Source organism: Odocoileus virginianus, chromosome 10 (assembly GCF_023699985.2).
Source record: "Odocoileus virginianus isolate 20LAN1187 ecotype Illinois chromosome 10, Ovbor_1.2, whole genome shotgun sequence".
Lineage (NCBI taxonomy): Eukaryota > Metazoa > Chordata > Mammalia > Artiodactyla > Cervidae > Odocoileus > Odocoileus virginianus.
The window spans coordinates 22,596,204-22,616,112 of record NC_069683.1 but is presented as its reverse complement, the minus strand read 5'-3'; the positions used below and the strand labels follow the sequence as shown (position 1 = coordinate 22,616,112).

Here is a 19,909-nt window from a genome sequence, read left to right as displayed (position 1 = left end):
AGTTTGAGCAAACTCCAGGAGATAGTAAAGGACAGAGAAGCTTGGTAAGTTGCAGCTCATGGGGTCACCAAGAGTCAAACATGACTTAGCGAATGAACAATGAAGAAGAAGCTGAGCTCAAGTCCAATTTGTGTTATTTTCATGTGTAATGTAGCTGGAGCTGCTGTGAGGAGTTGATGAGAAAAAGCATGAGAACTATAGATCATTCTACCAAAGACCACAGTGAGACAGAACTCTTTCTTCCCTTCTTTAACAACGTGAAGCCATGTCTGAAGCACACATCCAAGCTCAGAGTGTCTCATTTTTGGTAAATAAGAGCCATGAAGCACTCTGATTTTGATTTTTATGAAACCAACTGCAAAAAAAGACTTGGGATTGGCTCTCTGAGATCTGAACGATTAGCATTGGGTAGTATTACATTTTCCGGAAGCTGAGGGTCCTGTGCTTTTGATAGAATTCCAAAGAACTGGCAGAAAAAGGCAGAGGAACCAGAGATCAAATTGCCAACATCCGCTGGATAATAGAAAACGCGAGAGAGTTCCAGAAAAACATCTATTTCTGCTTTATTGACTATGCCAAAGCCTTCGACTGTGTGGATCACAATAAACTGTGGAAAATTCTGAAAAAGATGGGAATACCAGACCACCTGACCTGCCTCTTGAGAAACCTGTATGCAGGTCAGGAAGCAACATTTAGAACTGGACATGGAACAACAGACTGGTTCCAAATAGGAAAAGGAGTATGTCAAGGCTGTATATTGTCACCCTGCTTATTTAACTTATATGCAGAGTACATCATGAGAAACACTGGGCTGGAAGAAGCACAAGTTGGGATCAAGATTGCTGGGAGAAATAGCAATAACCTCAGATATGCAGATGACACCACCCTTATGGCAGAAAGTGAAGATGAACTAAAAAGCCTCTTGATGAAAGTGAAAGAGGAGAGTGAAAAAGCTGGCTTGAAACTCAACATTCAAAAAACTAAGATCATGGCATCTGGTCCCATCACTTCATGGCAATTAGGTGGGGAAACAATGGAAACAGTGACAGACTTTATTTTCGTGGGTCCCAAAACCACTGTAGATGGTGACTGCAGCCATGAAATTAAAAGACGCTTACTCCTTGGAAGAAAAGCTATGACCAATATAGATAGCATACTAAAAAGCAGAGACATTACTTTACCTACAAAGGTACATCTAGTCAAAGTTATGGTTTTTCCAGTAGTCATGTATGGATGTGAGAGTTGGACCATAAAGAAAGCTGAGCGCCGAAGAATTGATGCTTTTGAACTGTGGTGTTGGAGAAGATTCTTGAGAGTCCCTTGGACTGCAAGGAGATCCAACCAGTCCATCATAAAGGAAGCCAGTCCTGAATATTCACTGGAAGGACTGATGTTGAAGCTGAAACTCCAATACTTTGGCCACCTGATGAGAAGAACTGACTCAATGGAAAGACCCTGATGCTGGGAAAGATTGAAGGCAGGAGGAGAAGGGGACGACAGAGGATGAGATGGTTGGATGGCATCATGTCGAAGGACATGAATTTGAGCAAGCTCTGGGAGTTAGTGAAGACAGGGAAGCCTGGCGTGCTGCAATCCATGGGGTCACAAAGAGCTGGACATGACTGAACAACTGAATTGAACTGAACGGCTTATATGGTGGGAAGGCTGAGAGTGATTCAACAGAAGTATAAAAACAACACTGAGTGTAAAGAGGGCTTTACATAGTTGGAATGGTCTCAAAGACATTCATATATTTAAAAGACATGTGTGTACATGTGTGTGTGTGAGAGAGAGAGAGAGAGGGAGGGAGGGAGAGAGAGAGAAACTGAGGCAGAGACAGAGAGGCAGGAGGCAAACCAGGCACTTACAGAGTTGAAGTTCTTGTGCCCAAAGAAACACAAGGAAATAAGAAAGATGGTACTGGGTCAGATCCATTCCTCCTTCCATATTCCTAATGTTTGGAGGCAAATGAATAGCTGTAGGAGAAATTATTTACTTCTTTTGTATTTTTATCAGAGGTCAGAGGCTTCACTCCAACATGCTTCCTGGAAAAATGTATGTACTCATACACACTTGAAATTTGCATAAAATATTGGGGCTTTTAAAATTTTATGAAGCCCATGAGATAAGCACCCTAGTCCTCATGGACCCCAGAAGGAAACCCCCAGATGCTAAATGTTTTGGAGAATTTGTTTGTGTTTTCCATATTGGACAAACTACTTTGCAATATGCAACTTGCTCAACTTGCCTACATGGCATCACATTTTCTCATTACCTTGAACCATTGTTGTTAGTTTTAAATTTTTTACCTGATCCACTTTAACCTTTATATTTCCAGGCTAGAGCAGATAATTAAAATGCAAAGACACTGAATCTCAGTATCCTCTGTGGTTTCTCCAGTTCATCTCAAATCTAATGTGGGCATCCCATCTACAACTTCCCTTACCAGCAGTTCCCGCACCCATGCCCTCCCAGCTCCTCCAAACAGGTATGGTTTATACACAATAAAATGCATTTGCTTTAGGTGTGGGTTTTAGGGATGTAGTTCTCTAAGTTTTCACAAAGGCATACAGTTATGTATATGTTGTATACAACAACAGTCACCACCGCGACCAAAATCAAGTTGCAGAACAGTCTCACTGCTTCACAACATTCCCTTGTGACCCTTTGCACTGGTCCCTCTTCCCCAGGCCAGATCTTGGTATCTACTGAGCGGATTTTGGTCCCTATAGCTTCGCTTCCCTCCCTGTCCTCATTCCTCATGTCTTATAAATGGAGTCATACAGAATGTACCCTTGGAGCCTGGGTTCTTTCTCCTAGCACACTTCTGAGATTCATTCATGTTGAGCCACTTGTGACTCAGTTGGTAAAGAAGTCGCCTGCAATACAGGAGACCAGGGTTCAATCCCTGGGTCAGGAAGATCCCCTGGAGCAGGAAATGGCAACCCACTTCAGTGTTCTTGCCTGGAGGGCTTCAGTCCATGGGGCCCCAAGAGTTGGACACAGCTGAGTTACTAAAGCAGCAGCACACGTTGCTGCATTAAGTGACAGGACACGGTTTCCTTGTCCATTCCTCACTTAATGGGTATTTCCAGTCTGGGGTGATGACTTGCATTTTTTTCTTTTTTTTTTTTCTGGGGAGGGAAGGGGCTGGAGAGTGGAGCACGAAAGCGTCATTGATTCTTCCTCCGGCTAAATCCTCTGGGAATTGCCACCAGTGCTGTCTTGGAGCCACAACTACACTGGAGCAGTTGTTCTTTCTGTATTTGGGCTTCTACTTTCACATTTACTTTCCTTTTCTGCAAAACTGGGGCCCCAAAGTCCCTTGGTCTAGGCAGACAAGATTCAGAGGAAATAAAGCACAGGCTAAAGCTGTGTGCCTATTCCACTTGTGGTTCACCATCAGTTTCCAAATCACCTGAAAGCTTCTTAGAAAAGCAAAATCGCAGGCCCCACCCTATACCTACTGAGTCAGAGTCCCAGTGCGTCGGATGCATTTGAAAATTTTGAGAAGCACTCGTCGTATTCCATATTGCTACTAAAAATAATACATATATATGTGTGTTCCCCGCCCCCGCCCCATAACATTTGGCCTCTTTTTTCAACTCTTTCTTTCCCTCCCTGGAGTAAACTCATTTTGTAGTTAGTTCTGTAAAGAATTCAAGTTTGGGACTTGAGGAGGTGGTAAGCGCGGCATCCTCGGAGGATGGAGGAACAGAAGTGGGAGGAAAAAGAGAAAGAGAAGGCGAGGACAGAACCTGCACTGTTAGATCCTCGCAGCCAGAGGAGGTTGGTGGCGAGCGGCCGCCAGGCCGGACCCTCCGCGGCCCCCTTGGCGGCCTCTCTGAGCCTGGACACCCGGGCAGGACGCGGGCGGTGCTCGGCCCGGATGCTAGCGAAAACTTCGCGGAGCGGGGCCGGGCCGGCCGGGCCGAGGAGGGCGGGGCGGGCGGGAGGCGGGACCGCGGGGGCGGGGCCGGTGCGGCGAGGGGCGGGGTCGTCGCCGAGGCCGCGGGGGCAGCGACGGCGCCGGGCAGCGGGAGCGGCGGCCGCGCCATGTGGCTGCTGGGGCCGCTGTGCCTGCTGCTGAGCAGCGCCGCGGGTGAGTCGGGGGGCGTCCGGAGAACTTTCTGCGGGGCGCGGGGCGCGGCGGCGGGGCTGCGATCGTGCCCCCTCCCCTTGCCCGGGCTGCGTCTCCCGGCGCGGGTGTGCACAGAGGGCGGACCCCGGCGCCGGGCTGGCCGGGACCCCGGCGAGGGGCCGCGGCGGGGTGCGCGCCGTCCTATTGTGTGGGCGTGCGCGCCGGCTTGTGGTGTGTGCACGGGCGGGGCTTTGTGTGCAGTCCGGCTCTGGGGAGCCCGGCAGCTGCCCCGATTGGGCGTAGCTGGAGACTTCGTGCGTGTGTGTGTGTGTGTGTGTGTGTGTGCGCGCGCGCTGTGTGTTGTGTAGAAGAAAGGAAGAAGGGTTAGAGAGGAGAGAACGCTTCCTTGATCCCAGCATCCCAGACGCGGGGTGCTGGGTGCTGCCTTAGCCTCCGCAGGGCCCCTTTGGGTTCACTTGTGCGCACCCCGGTGCCTCAGTTTCGTACCTGGACCGTGGGGCGGGTGGTATCGCCCTTCCCTTCCATTCCTCCCTGGGACTGTGTTTGGTTTGGGCAAAGAGAGATGAAGCAGGGCCGGACCTGGGAATTATTCATCTTTCCCACTGATTCTGGGAGCAAGACATTTATTTAGATCATCTGATCACCCCCCACTCGCCCTACGGCGGACGCCCTGTCCGGCAAGATGCCCTGGGAGAGGGCACGGGCTTCATCTGCAGCCCTTTGAATCTGGCATCGCCTTTAGCGTGTGCACCCTGAGGTCTTCAGGAACAGCGTGACGTTCCCTGGAACTTTTCTGCTGATGTGGGCACGCTCCAAATTCCAGCCCGGAGCTGTTCCCCTGCCCCTGCCCGCTGGTCACAGCTGTCAGCTGCCCCTCCTAGGGTCTGCTGCCCTTGGCCCTCCCATATTTATTTCTGGGCAGCTGATGCATGGCAAAGTAGATGACAGGGCAGCGTGAACTTTCTTCGTCAAGAAGCTGGCTTGCCTGAAGTTGATGCCATCTACATGTCTAATTCATGCCCGATTCTCCCAGATACTTCTAGCTACTTGAGGTGGAAGTATCTCTGGGGGTGTGTTTGTTGGGGAAGTTGAGCTTCACTCAATTCCAGTCTTCCCTCTCCCTGCTGGATGTGCACTAGGAAAGACAAACCCTCCTCCTGGTTTGGAGTCCCTAGTCCTGGCTATCCTGAGAATCTGCTGGGTAGCCTTCCCCCACTCTAAGACCTATGACATCATCCCCACTCCTCTGAGACTCCCGCTTAGATGTCTGTGGGTTTTCTGCGGCTTCCAGGGAGGGTGGAATGCTGGTGGCTGCTGTGGATTTTTAACCAGGTGTGGGTCAGAGTGTCCTGTTTGTCCTGAACTACTCAGCCACCCCCAGGGAGAGGGTTCGCAGGGGGGCGTTGGCAGTCACAGGTAGGGACGAGTGATTATTTGGAGGCTGTTAGAACTGGGAGGTTTCCCGGACATCTCAGACACAAAGACCTGCCTAGATTCATGTTTTCCATTTGCATTGACCCAGTGTGTCCCCTGATAAAACCCAAGTAGGACAGTGCGGAAGCCAGGTCTTGTGCGTGTCCTCAGGGAACTGCCTACAGCCCAGTAGAAACAGTTATTTATTGCATCTCCCAGTTCGTACTGGGTGGCTTTCGTTGAGTCTTCATCACTGTAAAAATAGCTGTAAAGTTAATTTTGTCTTTCTCTGGTCAGCACTGGTTAATATGTGTGTACATGTAAATAGGGCTAAAATAAGTAAAATAGTCAGAGTGGGTTTGAGCAAACTCGAGTGAAGGACAGGGAAACCTGGTGTGCTACAGTTCATGGGGTTCAAAGAGTTGGACACAACTGAACAACAGTCATGGTGGGGAGGGAAGGATCGGGGGTGGTAGTCACAGCACCTTGCTGTCCCAAGTGGTGGTTTTCTATTATCTGTGTTCCTTGGGCTTGTGTGCTTTTGAGTCACCTTTACAGTGAGTTGCTAGTTTAGAAACCGTCCAGGCAGGTTGAAGTGTGTGCATTTTTCCTGTTATATTAAGTATCACCCTTCTAGCAGGGATTCCATTTTGCCCTAACATGTCACTGGAGAACAGGGCTGGTCACGTCTCCTGAAGCGTGCATGGTAGGTCAGTTCGTAGTGGGCCAGAGACCCTGTCCTTCTGTCCCATATCCTCCATCTCTATCCTCTTTTGGGAAGTTGATCAAACATGAAAGATGATCAATGCCAGTGCTTTGGCACTTTGGATTTCTTTCTCCCATTGATAGTCTGTGAAGAAACTCTGGGGTCAGAGTGGAGCCTTAGTCTGAGTTTCAGGTCTTTGTAGGACTGGAAGGACACTGACATTTCAAGAGCAATCTGGAGGCCTCTGTTTTTCAGGAGCCTTCTCAAACACCTTCGCGGGCATGTGTGTATTTTTTCCTTCCTTTGTTTTTATTGTCTGTGTTAGGGAAGTGAAGCATCGATTTCGACCGTTATTATTTTTTAATGTATCCGGTGAGAAAGACTCAGGCCATTTGAGATCCACCTTTCCTTGCCGAGGTGGGCTCGGTGGGTTTAAGTGCGTGGATGCTAAAGGATGTCTAATGCTGGGCAGGCCTTGCGGGGTTAGATGGCTCACCTCCATACTGGTTGACCTTTTAGGAACTCCCTGACCTTCTCTACCCGTCAGTGAAAAGGCCTGATTTCCCCAGTGTGTACCCAGGAGTGTGGGTGTTGACCTTTTCTCCTGCAGCGATCTGCTTAGTGATGTGAGCGGGTGGGTTTTATTAGTAGTGGTATTTTTAAACGAACTGAGTGTCTTCGTGCAGCCTAGGCCTCTCCATGAGGCTGTGTGCAACAAGTACAAATAAACACACCTTGTTGCTTTTCGTCTTCAAAGAGATGGACGAAGGCTCCCTGCTGGGGTGCGAGGTGTTTTCTTCCTGACAGTCCACTTAGGCCTGTACCTTTGCGATAAGTGAGGGAGAGGCCCGGGATGTGAGCCAGTAGCTGTGAGCCAGTAGCGGAGGGAGGGCCTCCAAGACTGGTTTAGGTGCCTTGCTGTCAAGGAGGCCAGAAGAACTTGAAAGTGGGTTTGTATCGTTTTCTTCGTGAAAGAGTTTAGAGAACTGGGAATTGGGAGAGTTTCTAATGAAATAATCTCCTACGAAAGTCATGGCCTTTTCAACCTTGCCCTCTTCCATGGGCAAAGAGAGAAGAGGGAACCCAGTATCTGTAGACCGCTGTCTCCTACGTGTGAGATGCTTTGCTCGCCCTTGAAACACGTGATTCCGTTGCATTTTTCCAACGATATTGTGTGACAGGAAGTCATTTTGTGGTCCGTGAAAGATTATCTGTACCCAGGGTGCCAGATTCTGACTCGAGTTTCTCTCTGGGCCCCCAGTCTGGGCTTTCCGCCCCATTTCCGGGCATCCTTCCATGCCTTTCCCCCTACGTGCTTTTGTGAATTAACAATCCATGAGTTTGTTTCCATAAACAGCCCCCCCTTCCCAAATCTGTTCACTTTGCAGTCGCAGCAGTTGGTATTTGTGGTAAATACGTAAAAATAAATCCCAGTCCTTGAGTAAAGATAGAACTTTCAAAATAGCACCCATATTTTTGCTCTGTGCATGGGAAAGGCATGTCTGGCAGGGAGAGACCATTGGACATGGTTCCATTTCTTGACCCGAGGTGTAGTTACATGGGGGTTTGTTTTCATTCATTAAATTCTATATTTACCTTCCCCCCATTTCTTACACGTTTATGGTATTTTACAATTAAAAAATGAAAGACAACTCAGAGTGATGGAACTGGTTTTAGCTCTGAGAGAGCCCTGGGGGAAAATCTATTTTTGGTTGTGGAGTTATCTTGTTTGTTCTCTTTCCCTCTTTCTCTGGAATATTTTGGAAATGCCGGGCCATCCTAAGTTTGCAGCTATTTTTGCCTCTGCATCTACCTGACAATTGGGGAGGTTTTTAAACACGGCTGCTCCTGTGTAAATAAAAGGAGCTTTTATTGTGATTGTTGTGAAATAATCTACTTTTTGGGTCTTGAGGAGTGCCCTTAAAACGTCTGCTAGGAGAAGAGCCAGGTACTCTGAGGATACAGGATTTGCCTATCATATCTATTTGGTGTTTGCTGTTGCTCACAGGATAAGTAAACTTTTGGTGGCTTAGCTGGTAAAGAATCCGACTGCCATGCAGGAGACCCAGGTTGGACCCCTGGGTTGGGAAGATCCCCTGGAGAAGGGAATGGCTACCCGCTTTAGTGTTCTTGCCTGGAGAATCCCATGGACAGAGGAACCTGGCAGGCTGCAGTCCATGGGGTCGGAAAGAGTTGGACACAACTGAGCAACTAATCACACACACACACACACACACACACACACACACACACGATAAGTAGACTTGTGTGACAGGATAACTGCTGGGTCAGAGGGATGGCAGGTATTTATTTCAGATAGGATGGTCAGGGTTTCTGGAGGTGGCTACAGGGATATGGTTTATCTGGGGAAGCATCTCTCAGCCTCGGTGCTGTTGACGTTGGGACTGGAGAGTTCTTTGTTGGCGGGGGTGGGGGGTGTCCTTTGCATTGTAGGTTGGTTAGCAGCATCACTGGTCCTCGGTGCCAGAAGCAGCCTCCTTCTCCCTGCCTCCCTGAGTTGTGACAACCAACAGTGTCTCCAGCACATTTCCCTTGAGGGCAGAATCAGCCCAGCTTGAGCACCCCGGTTGCGAACCCTGGGTCTGCTTTGAGCATTCCCCACCTGGCCACACATCTGGAGCGTTCTTATTGCTCATCTTAGAAGTGTCTCCCAGATAGAGCGATTCAGGGTGGCGTTCTCCTCCCAAGGGTCTTTTAGTCATCAGGTTTCTGCTTTCTGTTTCTGCAACCCCACAAGTTCAATGTGAAAATAGGTTTGTCTAGAAATAGCCTCAGCCCTGACCTTTTGCTCCTGCTTCTTTCTCTTGTGTGATAGTGAAAGCAAGTGAAGCTGGAGATGGTGGATTTTGTTCGCTTGGGAGAGACAGGCCGAGGGAGCAAGTAAAAGGCAGGTGGTGGGTGACACCGGAGCCGCTTGGTTCCCTGAAGACTTTTTAGACTTGGGAGGTTCACTGTCCCTGTGAGCTGGAGGAGAAGTGCCCTCAAGGTTTGCCTTGGGAGCTGCGTGTTGAAATCTCTCCCTGGAAGTCCCCCTGCCTCCACCCCACAGAGGGGCCATTGTTTCTCGGTTCCCCTTCCCTCCCCAGGGTTCCTTCCCCCTTCCCATCAAAAGCTTTTACAACTGGAGTTCCTTCTCTAGGTGGGTGGGGGATCGTCTGTACTAGCAGCCAGTGAGCTTTGGAGAAATTGCGTCTTCTACTTTCTTCTCTGAAGTCCTTTGAAAGTTAAGCTCTGCGTCACTTAGTCACTCTTGCATTCCTTTAAGACACTTTGCCTTCCAGCTGTCCGGCTCCTTTGTTCAGTGGTGGCCAGCCTTCTTTGAGTTTTTAGCTTCCTCCTCTCTTCAGAAGACCAGCATGGATGTGCGGTGTCTGCTGCTGTCTTATTCTGCGTATGAGGTCTCAGGGAGAAAGGAACTACCAAGAAAGCAGTGCTGGGTGTGGAGGGGAGAAGTGTCTGTTATCTTCCATCAGACACATGAGCCTCAAATCATACCCTCTCCCCAAAGGCTTCTCCAGTGAGTCTTGTTTTCTTCCCTTTTGTCTCTGGGTAACTTGAAAACTCTTCTCGAAGCTTTACAGTACGTCCCCTACATGGGAATGGGTTCCATTCCAAGAGGGCATTTGTAAGTCCAATTTGTTCATAAGTTCAACAAAGTTAGCCCAGGTACCCAACTAACAGAATCATCTATGTAATACTGTTCTGTAATATGTTTATAATACTTTTCACACAAATAATACATAAAAAATAAACACAAAAAATAAACATTTTTAATCTTACAGTCCAGTGTCTTGAAAGGTGTAGTGTTAGTCGCTCGGTTCTGTCCGACTCTTTGTGACCCCATGGACTGTAGCCCTCCAGGCTTCTCTGTCCGTGGAATTCTCCAGGCAAGATTACTGGCGTGGGTAGCTAACCCCTTCTCCAGGAGATCTTCCTGACCCATACAGGGGCTGGCATCAAATGGAGAGGCAAGAAGAGTTACTGACTGGAGGAGGGAGGCAGGTGGGAGACGGTAGACCTAAAGGACTGTCAGCAATAGGAGACGGAGAGCAAGCTGCAGTTTCACTCACAGCTGACATTGATGGCGCAGGTCCTGGTTCTGTTGGAACCAGATGCACATTTGCGTCTTTGAAAGTTTGCAACTTGAAGGTTCAAGTGTAGGGGACTTACTGTCTTTGTTCACTAGTGTGGAACCAGCTCTGTGCCCTAGTTGGGGCAGAGCTGTGTAGAACTTATTCTTGGCCCTTGAAGACTTGAATGATCCAGTGATTGGAAATGGGGTTGTTTACCTCTGTCATGATCTGGGAAGGGCAGAGGCACTCCTCCAGCAAGTGGGATCTTGGAGGCATTGTGTTCCTAAATGTGAGATATACTGATGGATCTATGACCTTCATGAGAACAGAGCTGTGTGGATGTCACAAGGCTTTGGCAAACCTGGATATCCAGTCATTGGGAATATTTAATGGATGATTCATTCTTTTCTTAAAATTTTTATACAACTTTTATTTTTTATTTTTTTATACAACTTTTAAAGGTTACTTTTCATTTGCAGTTATTATAAAATGTTGACTATATTCCCTATGTTGTACAATGCATCCTTGTGCACCCACTTACACCCACTGCCCCACTGGTGACCACTAGTTTGTTCTCTACACCTGTGAATCAGCTTTGTTTATGTTATATTCACTAGTTGTGGTATTTTTTTAGATTCCACATATAAGTGATGTCATACAGTATTTCTCTCTGACTTATTTCACTAAACATAATGCCCTCCAAGTTGGATGGGCCATTCTTGATAAGGTTTCAGAAGTGATGGCACATGTCCTAGCTTGCTTCTTTAGCTATCCAGATAAAATTTGGGGGTACATCTATTGGTATTCTAAGGTTCTTTTAACTCTAGGCTTATGAAATTCTAATGAAACATATCTTCTGGGGCTGTGGGCAGCAATCTTCTTTATCTTGTCATACTTCCTACAGACACATATATGCTAAAGTAAAGTGAAAGTGGAGTCACTCAGTTGTGCCGACTCTTTGCAAGCCCATGGACTATACAGTCCATGGAGTTCTCCAGGCCAGAATACTGGAGTAGGTAGGCTATCCCTTCTTCCAGTGGATCTTCCTGACCCAGAAATCAAACCGGGGTCTCCTGCATTGCAGGCTAGCACACACATATATATGATAAATATGTGTATATATGTATAATATGCATATCTTGGTATATATATACATATATCTTGGTGTATGTGTATATATATGTCTTTATATATATATATATCTCCTACCTCTTTTAGTCTCTAATCCTACTAAATTGTAAACTCATTAATGGCTGGAATCATATGTTAAATGTATATGTCATATTTCTCATTTCTTTTGTGGAGTCTAGGAGCATAATAATGGCTGCCAATCACTGGAGGGTTCTCTACCTGGCAGGATGCCAAAACCGCACATTTATCATTTCATTATAATCTTCCTGAATTAAAAGCATTATCAAAATAATACCTTGAATATATGCTTATTGTAAAAATTTCAAGCACAATAGAAGTCATTATAGTAAAGCATTAACATCTTTCTTTATTCTCTGTTTACGTTGCTTATTTTTTTTAAAGTTACTATTAACTGTCTGGTATATATCAGTTTAGTCCTTGTGGATTTATACACACACATGCGTGTGTGCCCATAGAGTTAATGAGCTCATACTTGTCTATATTTGTAGTTTTTTGACTTGCTTTTTGAAAATGTTGTATTTTATCAATTGTACTTTGAGATATACGCATTGGTCACACCTGCCTCCTGTCGTTTAGACATTCCATTTATTCCCAAGCACTTGGCATTTTCATTCACCTTCACTTGCAGTTCACTTTCTCAGTTTGTAAATGGCTCTCTTTTTGCCTCTCTCTCAGAAACAAAATGTGATATATCTTCAAGCGCCTGACTTTAAAGTGCTTGGCTCATTCTTTGCAAGAAAATGTGGTCCTGGACTTCCCTGGTGGTACAGTGGATAAGAATCTGCCTGCCAGCGCAGGGGCCACGGGCTCAGTCCCTGGTCTGGGAAGGTTCCACATGCCGCAGAGCAGCTAAGCACATGTGCCACCACTACTAAAGTCCACGTGCCAAGAGCCCATAGATCACAACTACGGAGCCCACATGTTGCAACTACTGAAGCCCGTGGGCCTAGAGCCTGTGATCCACAGCAAGACGAGCCACAATGAGAAGCTGCCACACTGCAATGAAGAGTAGCCCTTGCTTGCTGTGGCTAGAGAAAACCCGTGCATAGCAAAGAAGACCCAGGGCAACCCTAAATAAATAAATTAATCAGCTAAGAAAGAAAATATTGAATTGTAATCATTCTCCAGTGACAGATACTCACTTCGCTATTTTCATATTTATGTAGTTTCCTTGCCCTTTGTATACACAATAATCTTTCATTTCAGTGCAAAATTTTAGTGTCGTATTTTAAAAGGCTTTCTAAATAGCAGGTAAATTCAGCCTCTGCATTTCCAACAATACACAGTACTGGATGGAAATGATGACATACCTTCCAAGTGTGTGACCAAGTTCTCCCAGGTGCTGAGAGTGACCAGCAGATCACAGCTTCTGTCTACTCTGTGCTCTCGTAAAGTGTTGTTGGCTATTGGGCACCCCTTGAGTTCAGAGATGTTACAGTGTTAAAGGTAAATTAGGCACATCCTCATTTCAGAGATGTTCCAGTACCAAAGATATGTGTCTTGGCCATCTTTCTTTTAGTTTTTCTGTAACTATGCATTCTTTTAAAAACAGCTTTAAAATCATTTGGTATATGTCAGTACTGTAATTTTTTTCATGTGTCTGCTGATGAATCCTATTTCATTTTCACAGCATTCATTTGGGTAGATAGTATGCTCTGCATTGTAGAGATGGGGAAACTAGAAGACTAAAGAAATTTCCCAACCCTGCAGCCAGTAAGAGGTGGTTTCAGAACTCACATGTAGATCTGCCCACCTTAAACGTGTGCTCTTGACTGCTGGCTCTGCTGCACTGGCATTGAGTAGACATTCAAGTTCATGTGTGTTGGAAGAAGGAGGTGTGCTCCTAGATGGTGCTAGAGAGTTCTGTCATTGGTGAGTGGTGTCAGTATTGATTCCTTGCTTATTATGTCGCATAGAATAATCTGTTGGAAAGCCATTGGTCAGGAGGCATCTCAAGTTGTTTTTATTCAAGTGGCCTGTCCTCGGCAGATTGAAATTGACATTTTGCTGGTTCCCCCTATGGAGGACTTGTTGTTTTAGGCATTTAAATTGGCTTTTGTAGAGGTTTTCTTTATTAAAAGAAAAAATAGCAACAATAAACAAAATTATTTCAGCACCATGAGACTTGCCTTTTAATGTATTCATGATGGAGATGTTTTTCCCACTTTGGTGGAAATATTTTGTTGGAATACCAATCAAAAGTAATTTCTTTTTGGTCAATACTTCCTTCAAGTAGCGCTGGCTGCCAAAGAGAAGTGCCCACTGTTTATAAAGTCTAAAAATAGGTTTTTAAGACAAAAATATAGTGCTGATTGTAATGCCTCATATAAAAAGAAAACTTATTAAAAGTTTGTCTTTCTCACTCTGAGGTTAAGCTGGTATGGTTCACATATGGGAGAACTTTTTCCGAACTAGTCATTGATATTATTTGTTGTGGAAGGTGAAATGTTAATGTACTGCACCAGAAAGAAATCATAGCTGCAAAGAATTTGCCCCATTTTGGTACCTCAAACCAAGGGGCTCTTATGGGCAGTAGGTCCTGTCTTGTGAGGAAATAACACTGCAGGTCTGAAAGGCGTTAATAACTACAGGCAGGCCATAATAAGCGTCAGGATTCCAAACCCTCACTCCTAAGTTCTCTCCTGAAACGTGTCTCTCTTTTTAATGAGTCTTTGTGCTACCAGGGGACTGTAAAGTGGATGAATTTGCAGGTGCTTAAGTCCAGCTGCGGTTTGTGACAGGCAGCATGGCAAGACGGAGCTGGGTGCTGGAGGGGCATGGCCCATATGAATAAGTTGATTTAGAAGACGTACCTACCCAAGGTGCCAGTGTTCTATGTGGGACACTCCTGTGTCTGTTGGCAGAGCGAAATGAAAACATAAAAGGTGTGTAATTTTATTGCATTAAAAATCTGTTCTCGCTATTATAAGGCCCAGTGAGGTTAGCTTTGGGGATATCACAAGTGTGCTGTCTTTGATGGCCTCACTGGAACATTTTTCTTCGGCTTCTGCCTTGAATCAGGGCAGTGTTCTCTAGGAGAACTAATTGGACATGGCTGAGAAGTGAGCCCTCGTGACACTTGTAGCTCCACAGTCAGTTGAAAAAAAAACCTTCTCAATTGCTTTGGAAAGTGCTAAATTTAGCTTGTTTTTTTTAATTATAAAAATAAAGATGGGGGAGTTTGGGGATGATGGAAGAGTGATTAGTAGCGGGGGGTGTTTCATTAGTAAAAATTTCATCAGAAAAAAATCCAAAGCTATAAAAAATGGTTGATGTTAAGAGAAACCAGAACAGAACTGAATGGAGGCTTCAAAAGCAGATTTTGTAAAATTTGATTAAAAGGTAAGATAGGAGGGTGCTCAGCTGGCAGGGGTGCGGCATGGCAGGGCTGGAAAGAGTGGATGGTAATTGATGTAGAAGAGAAAGGCTCACATCAGAAATAATCTATAGTAATTAAAGATTGAGCTAACCTTGTAAATGTTACAGAGAAGTGAGAAACATCTGTGGAACCTATGAAGGGCAGCAGCAATGCAGTAGGGGAAGATTTAGCATGCCCAGAGTTTATTTGTGTTGCCCAAGTTGATGATAATGACAATCCAGGAAAAGCTAACAGATGTCAAAAAAATACTAAGGGTGCTTGATTTTTTGAATAAGAAACACACCAGGGAAATTGGAGTGGATCAGGAGTTGGACTGTATATTCAAGGAAAGGAACACTGTCCATCACTGAGGGGGGCAATCTCAGGATCTTTTGAAAGTACCCAGGAAGTGTAATTTAGCAATAATCCTGACAGAAGAAAGAACTCTCCCATTCTTGTGTGATTCGAATTCCACGAGGCCAGATGGGGTCATGCAAGCTTCTTTAATGTCCATCTTATTTGTTGTTATAGTCCAGCACCTGAGTCAGGGCTTGGCTTAGCATCCGTCACACAATAGTATCTCCTGTGAGTTACCTGGAAGGCACGGAGGCGATCACTGGAGATAAGGGACTGTGACTTTGAAAAGGGGAAGCAGTTGAGGGAAGGATGAAATTGAGATGTTGCCCTTTGGTGACACATTGTTTCTGCTCTAGACTTTGAAACAGTCTCATTCAGCATCAAAGACCTGCAGAGATCTTTATACCTGAGACACTTGTGGCTTAAAAGAAAATGATGAAAAAAAGAGCGCTTGTAGAGGAAAATGGATTATAGCAGTTTTAAAGTCAGGTGATAAATTAGACAATTAAGAGTCTAGCATGTGGCATATAAAAAGGGTTTCTGACAGGTGAAAGAAAACTGCTGTGCCTCTTAATTCCACTTGAAGGGAATTTACACAGTTTACTTAACAAATATGAGAAGTTACTGGGAGGAAAGCATTGAAAACAGTTCAGTCTCATGAAATATCAGTGTTAAAAATGTTAAATAATAAGAAACTTAAGGTTATCTTCTGGCCTAATCTAAAAGGAAGTGAAACTTGCTACTGATACAACACAAATGATTCAAGGAAGGAAGCGCATCAATCAATATAATCTTAGAGGGAAGTGGAGGATGAAAGGAATACATCAATTATAAGACCAAGGGTACAGCAAAATGTTAGTAACTCCTGTGAAAAAAATCACTCAGCTATTCTTCATAGGCAATGTGGTAAACTTCAAGAGACATAGAGCGAGAAGTTAGGGAAGTAAAATCCTATATGCCAAGGCTTCTTTTGCGGTATCAGATAAGTAATTGCATAGCATTAAGCAGTAAGATAGATAAACAGTTACTGCAAATGGCAAAGGTTTCATTAAACAAGTATCTGATAATCCCATGTAAACAGACACGAAGAATTAGAGACATAATTAAAGGATGTTGAAGGTTCTTGGATAAAATTAGCAAGTGCTTGCCAAATTTTGGAAGGTTAAAATATTTAGAGATTACCTAATTTTAACATTTCAAAGAAAAGGACTGTAGGAATAGTGGTGTGTTAGTCAGTAGTGTCCGACTCTTTGCGACCCCGCGGACTATAGCCCACCAGGCTCCTCTGTCCATGGGATTCTCCAGGCAAGAATACTGGAGTGGGTAGTCATTTGCTTCTCCAGGGGATTTTCTTGACCCAGGGATCGAACCCGGTCTCCTACATTGCAGGCAGATTCTTTACCATCAGAGCCACCAAAATGTGCTGGTGGCTTGATGATGAGTGTCTGCAGTCAGGAGAGGTGGGTGAGACAAGCGGCTTCCTTGGGACACCCCTGGGGTGTCTTTTCTCCACACAGCTGCTCCCTGGGTTTGTGGAAGTGTTTGCTAACGGAAGCTTTGGGGATAAAATCCTCCCTGCTAATGAGATGAGAAGATTGATAAAGCTTCGACTTGGGCTTAGTCTGGCACCAGCGTCTGTGGGTGGGAATTTACAAGAGCGGTTTAAGGCCTGCCATATGGATAGAAAAGGAGGCTTTGCAAAAGTGATTGAAAAGAAAAGGCTATTTTTGCTTTTATGTCTTAGGAAGCATTGACATTATTTAGATTATTAGAAAACATTTTCCTGGTCGAGTATAGTATATTTTCTCCTTAAAATGGTAGTATTATCATGGGATTATGTAAGAGCTTTGCTACTCACAATGTGGGTCTCCAGGCCAACAGCATCAGCATCACCTGAATCAGAACCTGCTTTTTAAGAAGATCCTTGAGCGATTCTGACTTCAATTAAAGTTTGAGATGCACTGATGTGGTCAGTAAGAATACAGGCTTTCAAATGAACCAGCCTGGGTTGAAATCCCAGCTCAGTGCCTCAGCTTTGGCCAGGTTTCTTCAACTTTTTCCTGCCCACTGTGTCTTCATCTGTAAATAGGGATGATAATGGACACCACCCTTGTGGCAGAAAGTGAAGAAGAACTAAAGAGCCTCTTGATGAAAGTGAAAGAGGAGAGTGAAAAAGTTGGCTTAAAGTTCAACATTCAGAAAACTAAGATCATGGCATCTGGTCCCATCACACTTCATGGCAAATAGATGGGGAAACAGTGGAAACAATGTCAGACTTTATATTTCTGGGCTCCAGAATCACTGCAGATGGTGATTGCAGCCATGAAATTAAAAGACGCTTACTCCTTGGAAGGAAAGTTATGACCAACCTAGACAGCATATTAAAAAGCAGAGATATTACTTTGCCCACAAAGATCTGTCTAGTCAAGGCTATGGTTTTTCCAGTGGTCGTGTATGGATGTGAGAGTTGGACTATGAAGAAAGCTGAGTGCTGAAGAATTGGTGCTTTTGAACTGTGGTGTTGGAGAAGACTCTTGAGAGTCCCTTGGACTGCAAGGAGATCAAAGCAGTCCATCCTAAAGGAGATCAGTCCTGGGTGTTCTTTGGAAGGACTGATGCTGAAGCTGAAACTCCAATACTTTGGCCACCTGGTTCAAAGAGCTGACTCATTGGAAAAGACCCTGATGCTGGGAAAGATCGAGGGCAGGAGGAGAAGGGGACGACAGAGGATGAGATGGTTGGATGGCATCACCAACTCAACGGACATGGGTTTGTGTGAACTCTGGGAGTTAGTGATAGACAGGGAGGCCTGGCGTGCTGCAGTTGATGGGGTCGCAGAGTCAGACATGACTGAGTGACTGAACTGAACTGAACTGAATGGACCCTCCCAAGTAGAAATATTTTAATTGAGATAATACATGGGAGGCACTTAGCTTTTATTATTGCTCACTAATATGACTAAATGTTACTTAAATAATTATCCAGGTTTATTGTAAAAATTTGGACAAGAATTTATAAAAACATAGCTTATAGTTCTGGGATCTAATGACTGTTAATACATTGGTTTATTTTCTTTGATTTTTATGTAGTTTTAATCATACGGAGAATATAATATCATATCTGGCTTTTTCCACTTGTGAATATTGCATTGGCATTTTTCCTTGCTAAACTGATGTAGGAGAACAAATGGTCTAACATCCCAGACTGGCTGGGTGGATTCTTTTGATGTTGGCTATAAAAATTCTCTAAACCAATCAAACCGGCAGTGTGCTATTTCACAGCCTGTTTCCTTGTCGACCCATGTGGGCTGCTCTTCCCTGCCCCATCTGATTTTACCTGGTGGTCACTGAGGAACCTTCAGGAATCGTGTCTGTGAAAACAGTTAGTAATGGGTAGAATTCTGTACACATCTGCGTTATTGTAAGTGGGTGAGCTTGCTATGTAGAAAAAGCCCAGAAGCATACGTACCCATTGACTCCACAATTCCACTTCTAGGACTTTATCCTCATGAGATAGTTTGGGATGAATACAGAGACTCAGCTATGAGGATGTGTGTGTGAGCATTGTTTTTAATGGTGAAAGGCTGGAAACTGATGCTTCCTGGAAGGGGTGAGTTAGCATTGTGCTAGAATACTGTGCAGACCTCAGAAAGATGCTCTCCAATATTATACCCACTTGCCACGGGTGGCTATTTAAATTAGTTAAGATTAAATAAAATGAAGGGTAAAATTCTTCCATCACACCAGGGGGCATATTGCAGGTGCTCAGTAACCCTGTGTGTCTTGGTGACCACTTTATTGGGCAGCTCAGATGTTGGACTTTTTCATCATCACAGAAAGTTCTATTGGATGGCATCGCTTCCAAAGAAGAATTCTTCCGTGGAAAGAGAATTCTTAAGAAGCAGAATGACTCAGATTTGTAGTATGTGTTATTAAGTCCTCCCCTTGGTACTTGGGGCACGACATAGCATTTCTTCATTTTTCTAAATCCCTTCAAATCTGGCCCTGCTTGCCCTCACTCAGCGAAAGGTAGAGATTTGATGTAAGTCAAATGTTGAACTCTGTAGGTATTCTCAGGACCCTGGGTGCCTGACATGGTCATTGGTGTTACTATCGCTTTTTTGTTTGAAGGCCTGTTGCTTAGCTTTGGACCTTCTTGTCTGCCAGACACTTCAATCCACCCCTTCCCATAAATTAACTCTCCCCCGTATTTTCCAGCAATGATTTACAAGGGTTACGTGCAGAGTAAGCCACTATACCCCTCCCCCATTCAGATGGGTGGGAATTGTTACCTAAGGGGAGGAAAAAAAGGCTGAAACCACACCGCATTAGTAATCAGTTCGTTTGTGTGTTCTGCTTTAGTCTGGTTTGCAGACCTTCGTGGATGCTGTGCAGGAGGCTCTGTCATAACGGCTCCTCCCTCCCCGTCCCTTTCAGCAGCATCAGGCCTCCAGGCACCCAAGCCTCTTTAGGAACCTGCTGTCTGCCTTGGCACTGGGGTGAACTGATACAGATGACCCTTGCGCTGATTTCCTTGGCAGATGGCATCTAAGCCTAAGTGATCCTGATTTCTTGCTGGATTTTTAGCCAACGATTCCCGCCAGGTTGACTGAGAAGTGTTTCCCAGCTCATTCCTTCCCCCACAGCTAAATGCAGCCTTATGTCTGCAGTGTATACCCTTGCTTGCTGTCTGGTCTTACGGTTGCTTGAAGCTATGCCTGCGTTTGT

The 19,909-nt window shown here is 45.2% G+C and overlaps 1 protein-coding gene across 4 annotated transcripts in view; it reads left to right on the top strand.

Annotated features, from left to right (window-relative positions):
* Positions 1-3,995: 3,995 nt before the first annotated feature.
* Positions 3,996-19,909, top strand: part of LDLRAD3 (low density lipoprotein receptor class A domain containing 3) — a 257,881-nt gene continuing 241,967 nt past the window's right edge. For 3 of the 4 annotated variants that reach the window (XM_070473176.1, XM_070473175.1, XM_070473174.1), the window contains exon 1: positions 3,996-4,102. In XM_070473176.1, coding sequence (XP_070329277.1) covers positions 4,057-4,102 — 46 coding nt within the window. In that variant the 5' untranslated portion in view covers positions 3,996-4,056. The remainder of the gene's footprint in view (positions 4,103-19,909) is intronic. The other variant, XM_070473177.1, reaches the window with a different exon arrangement.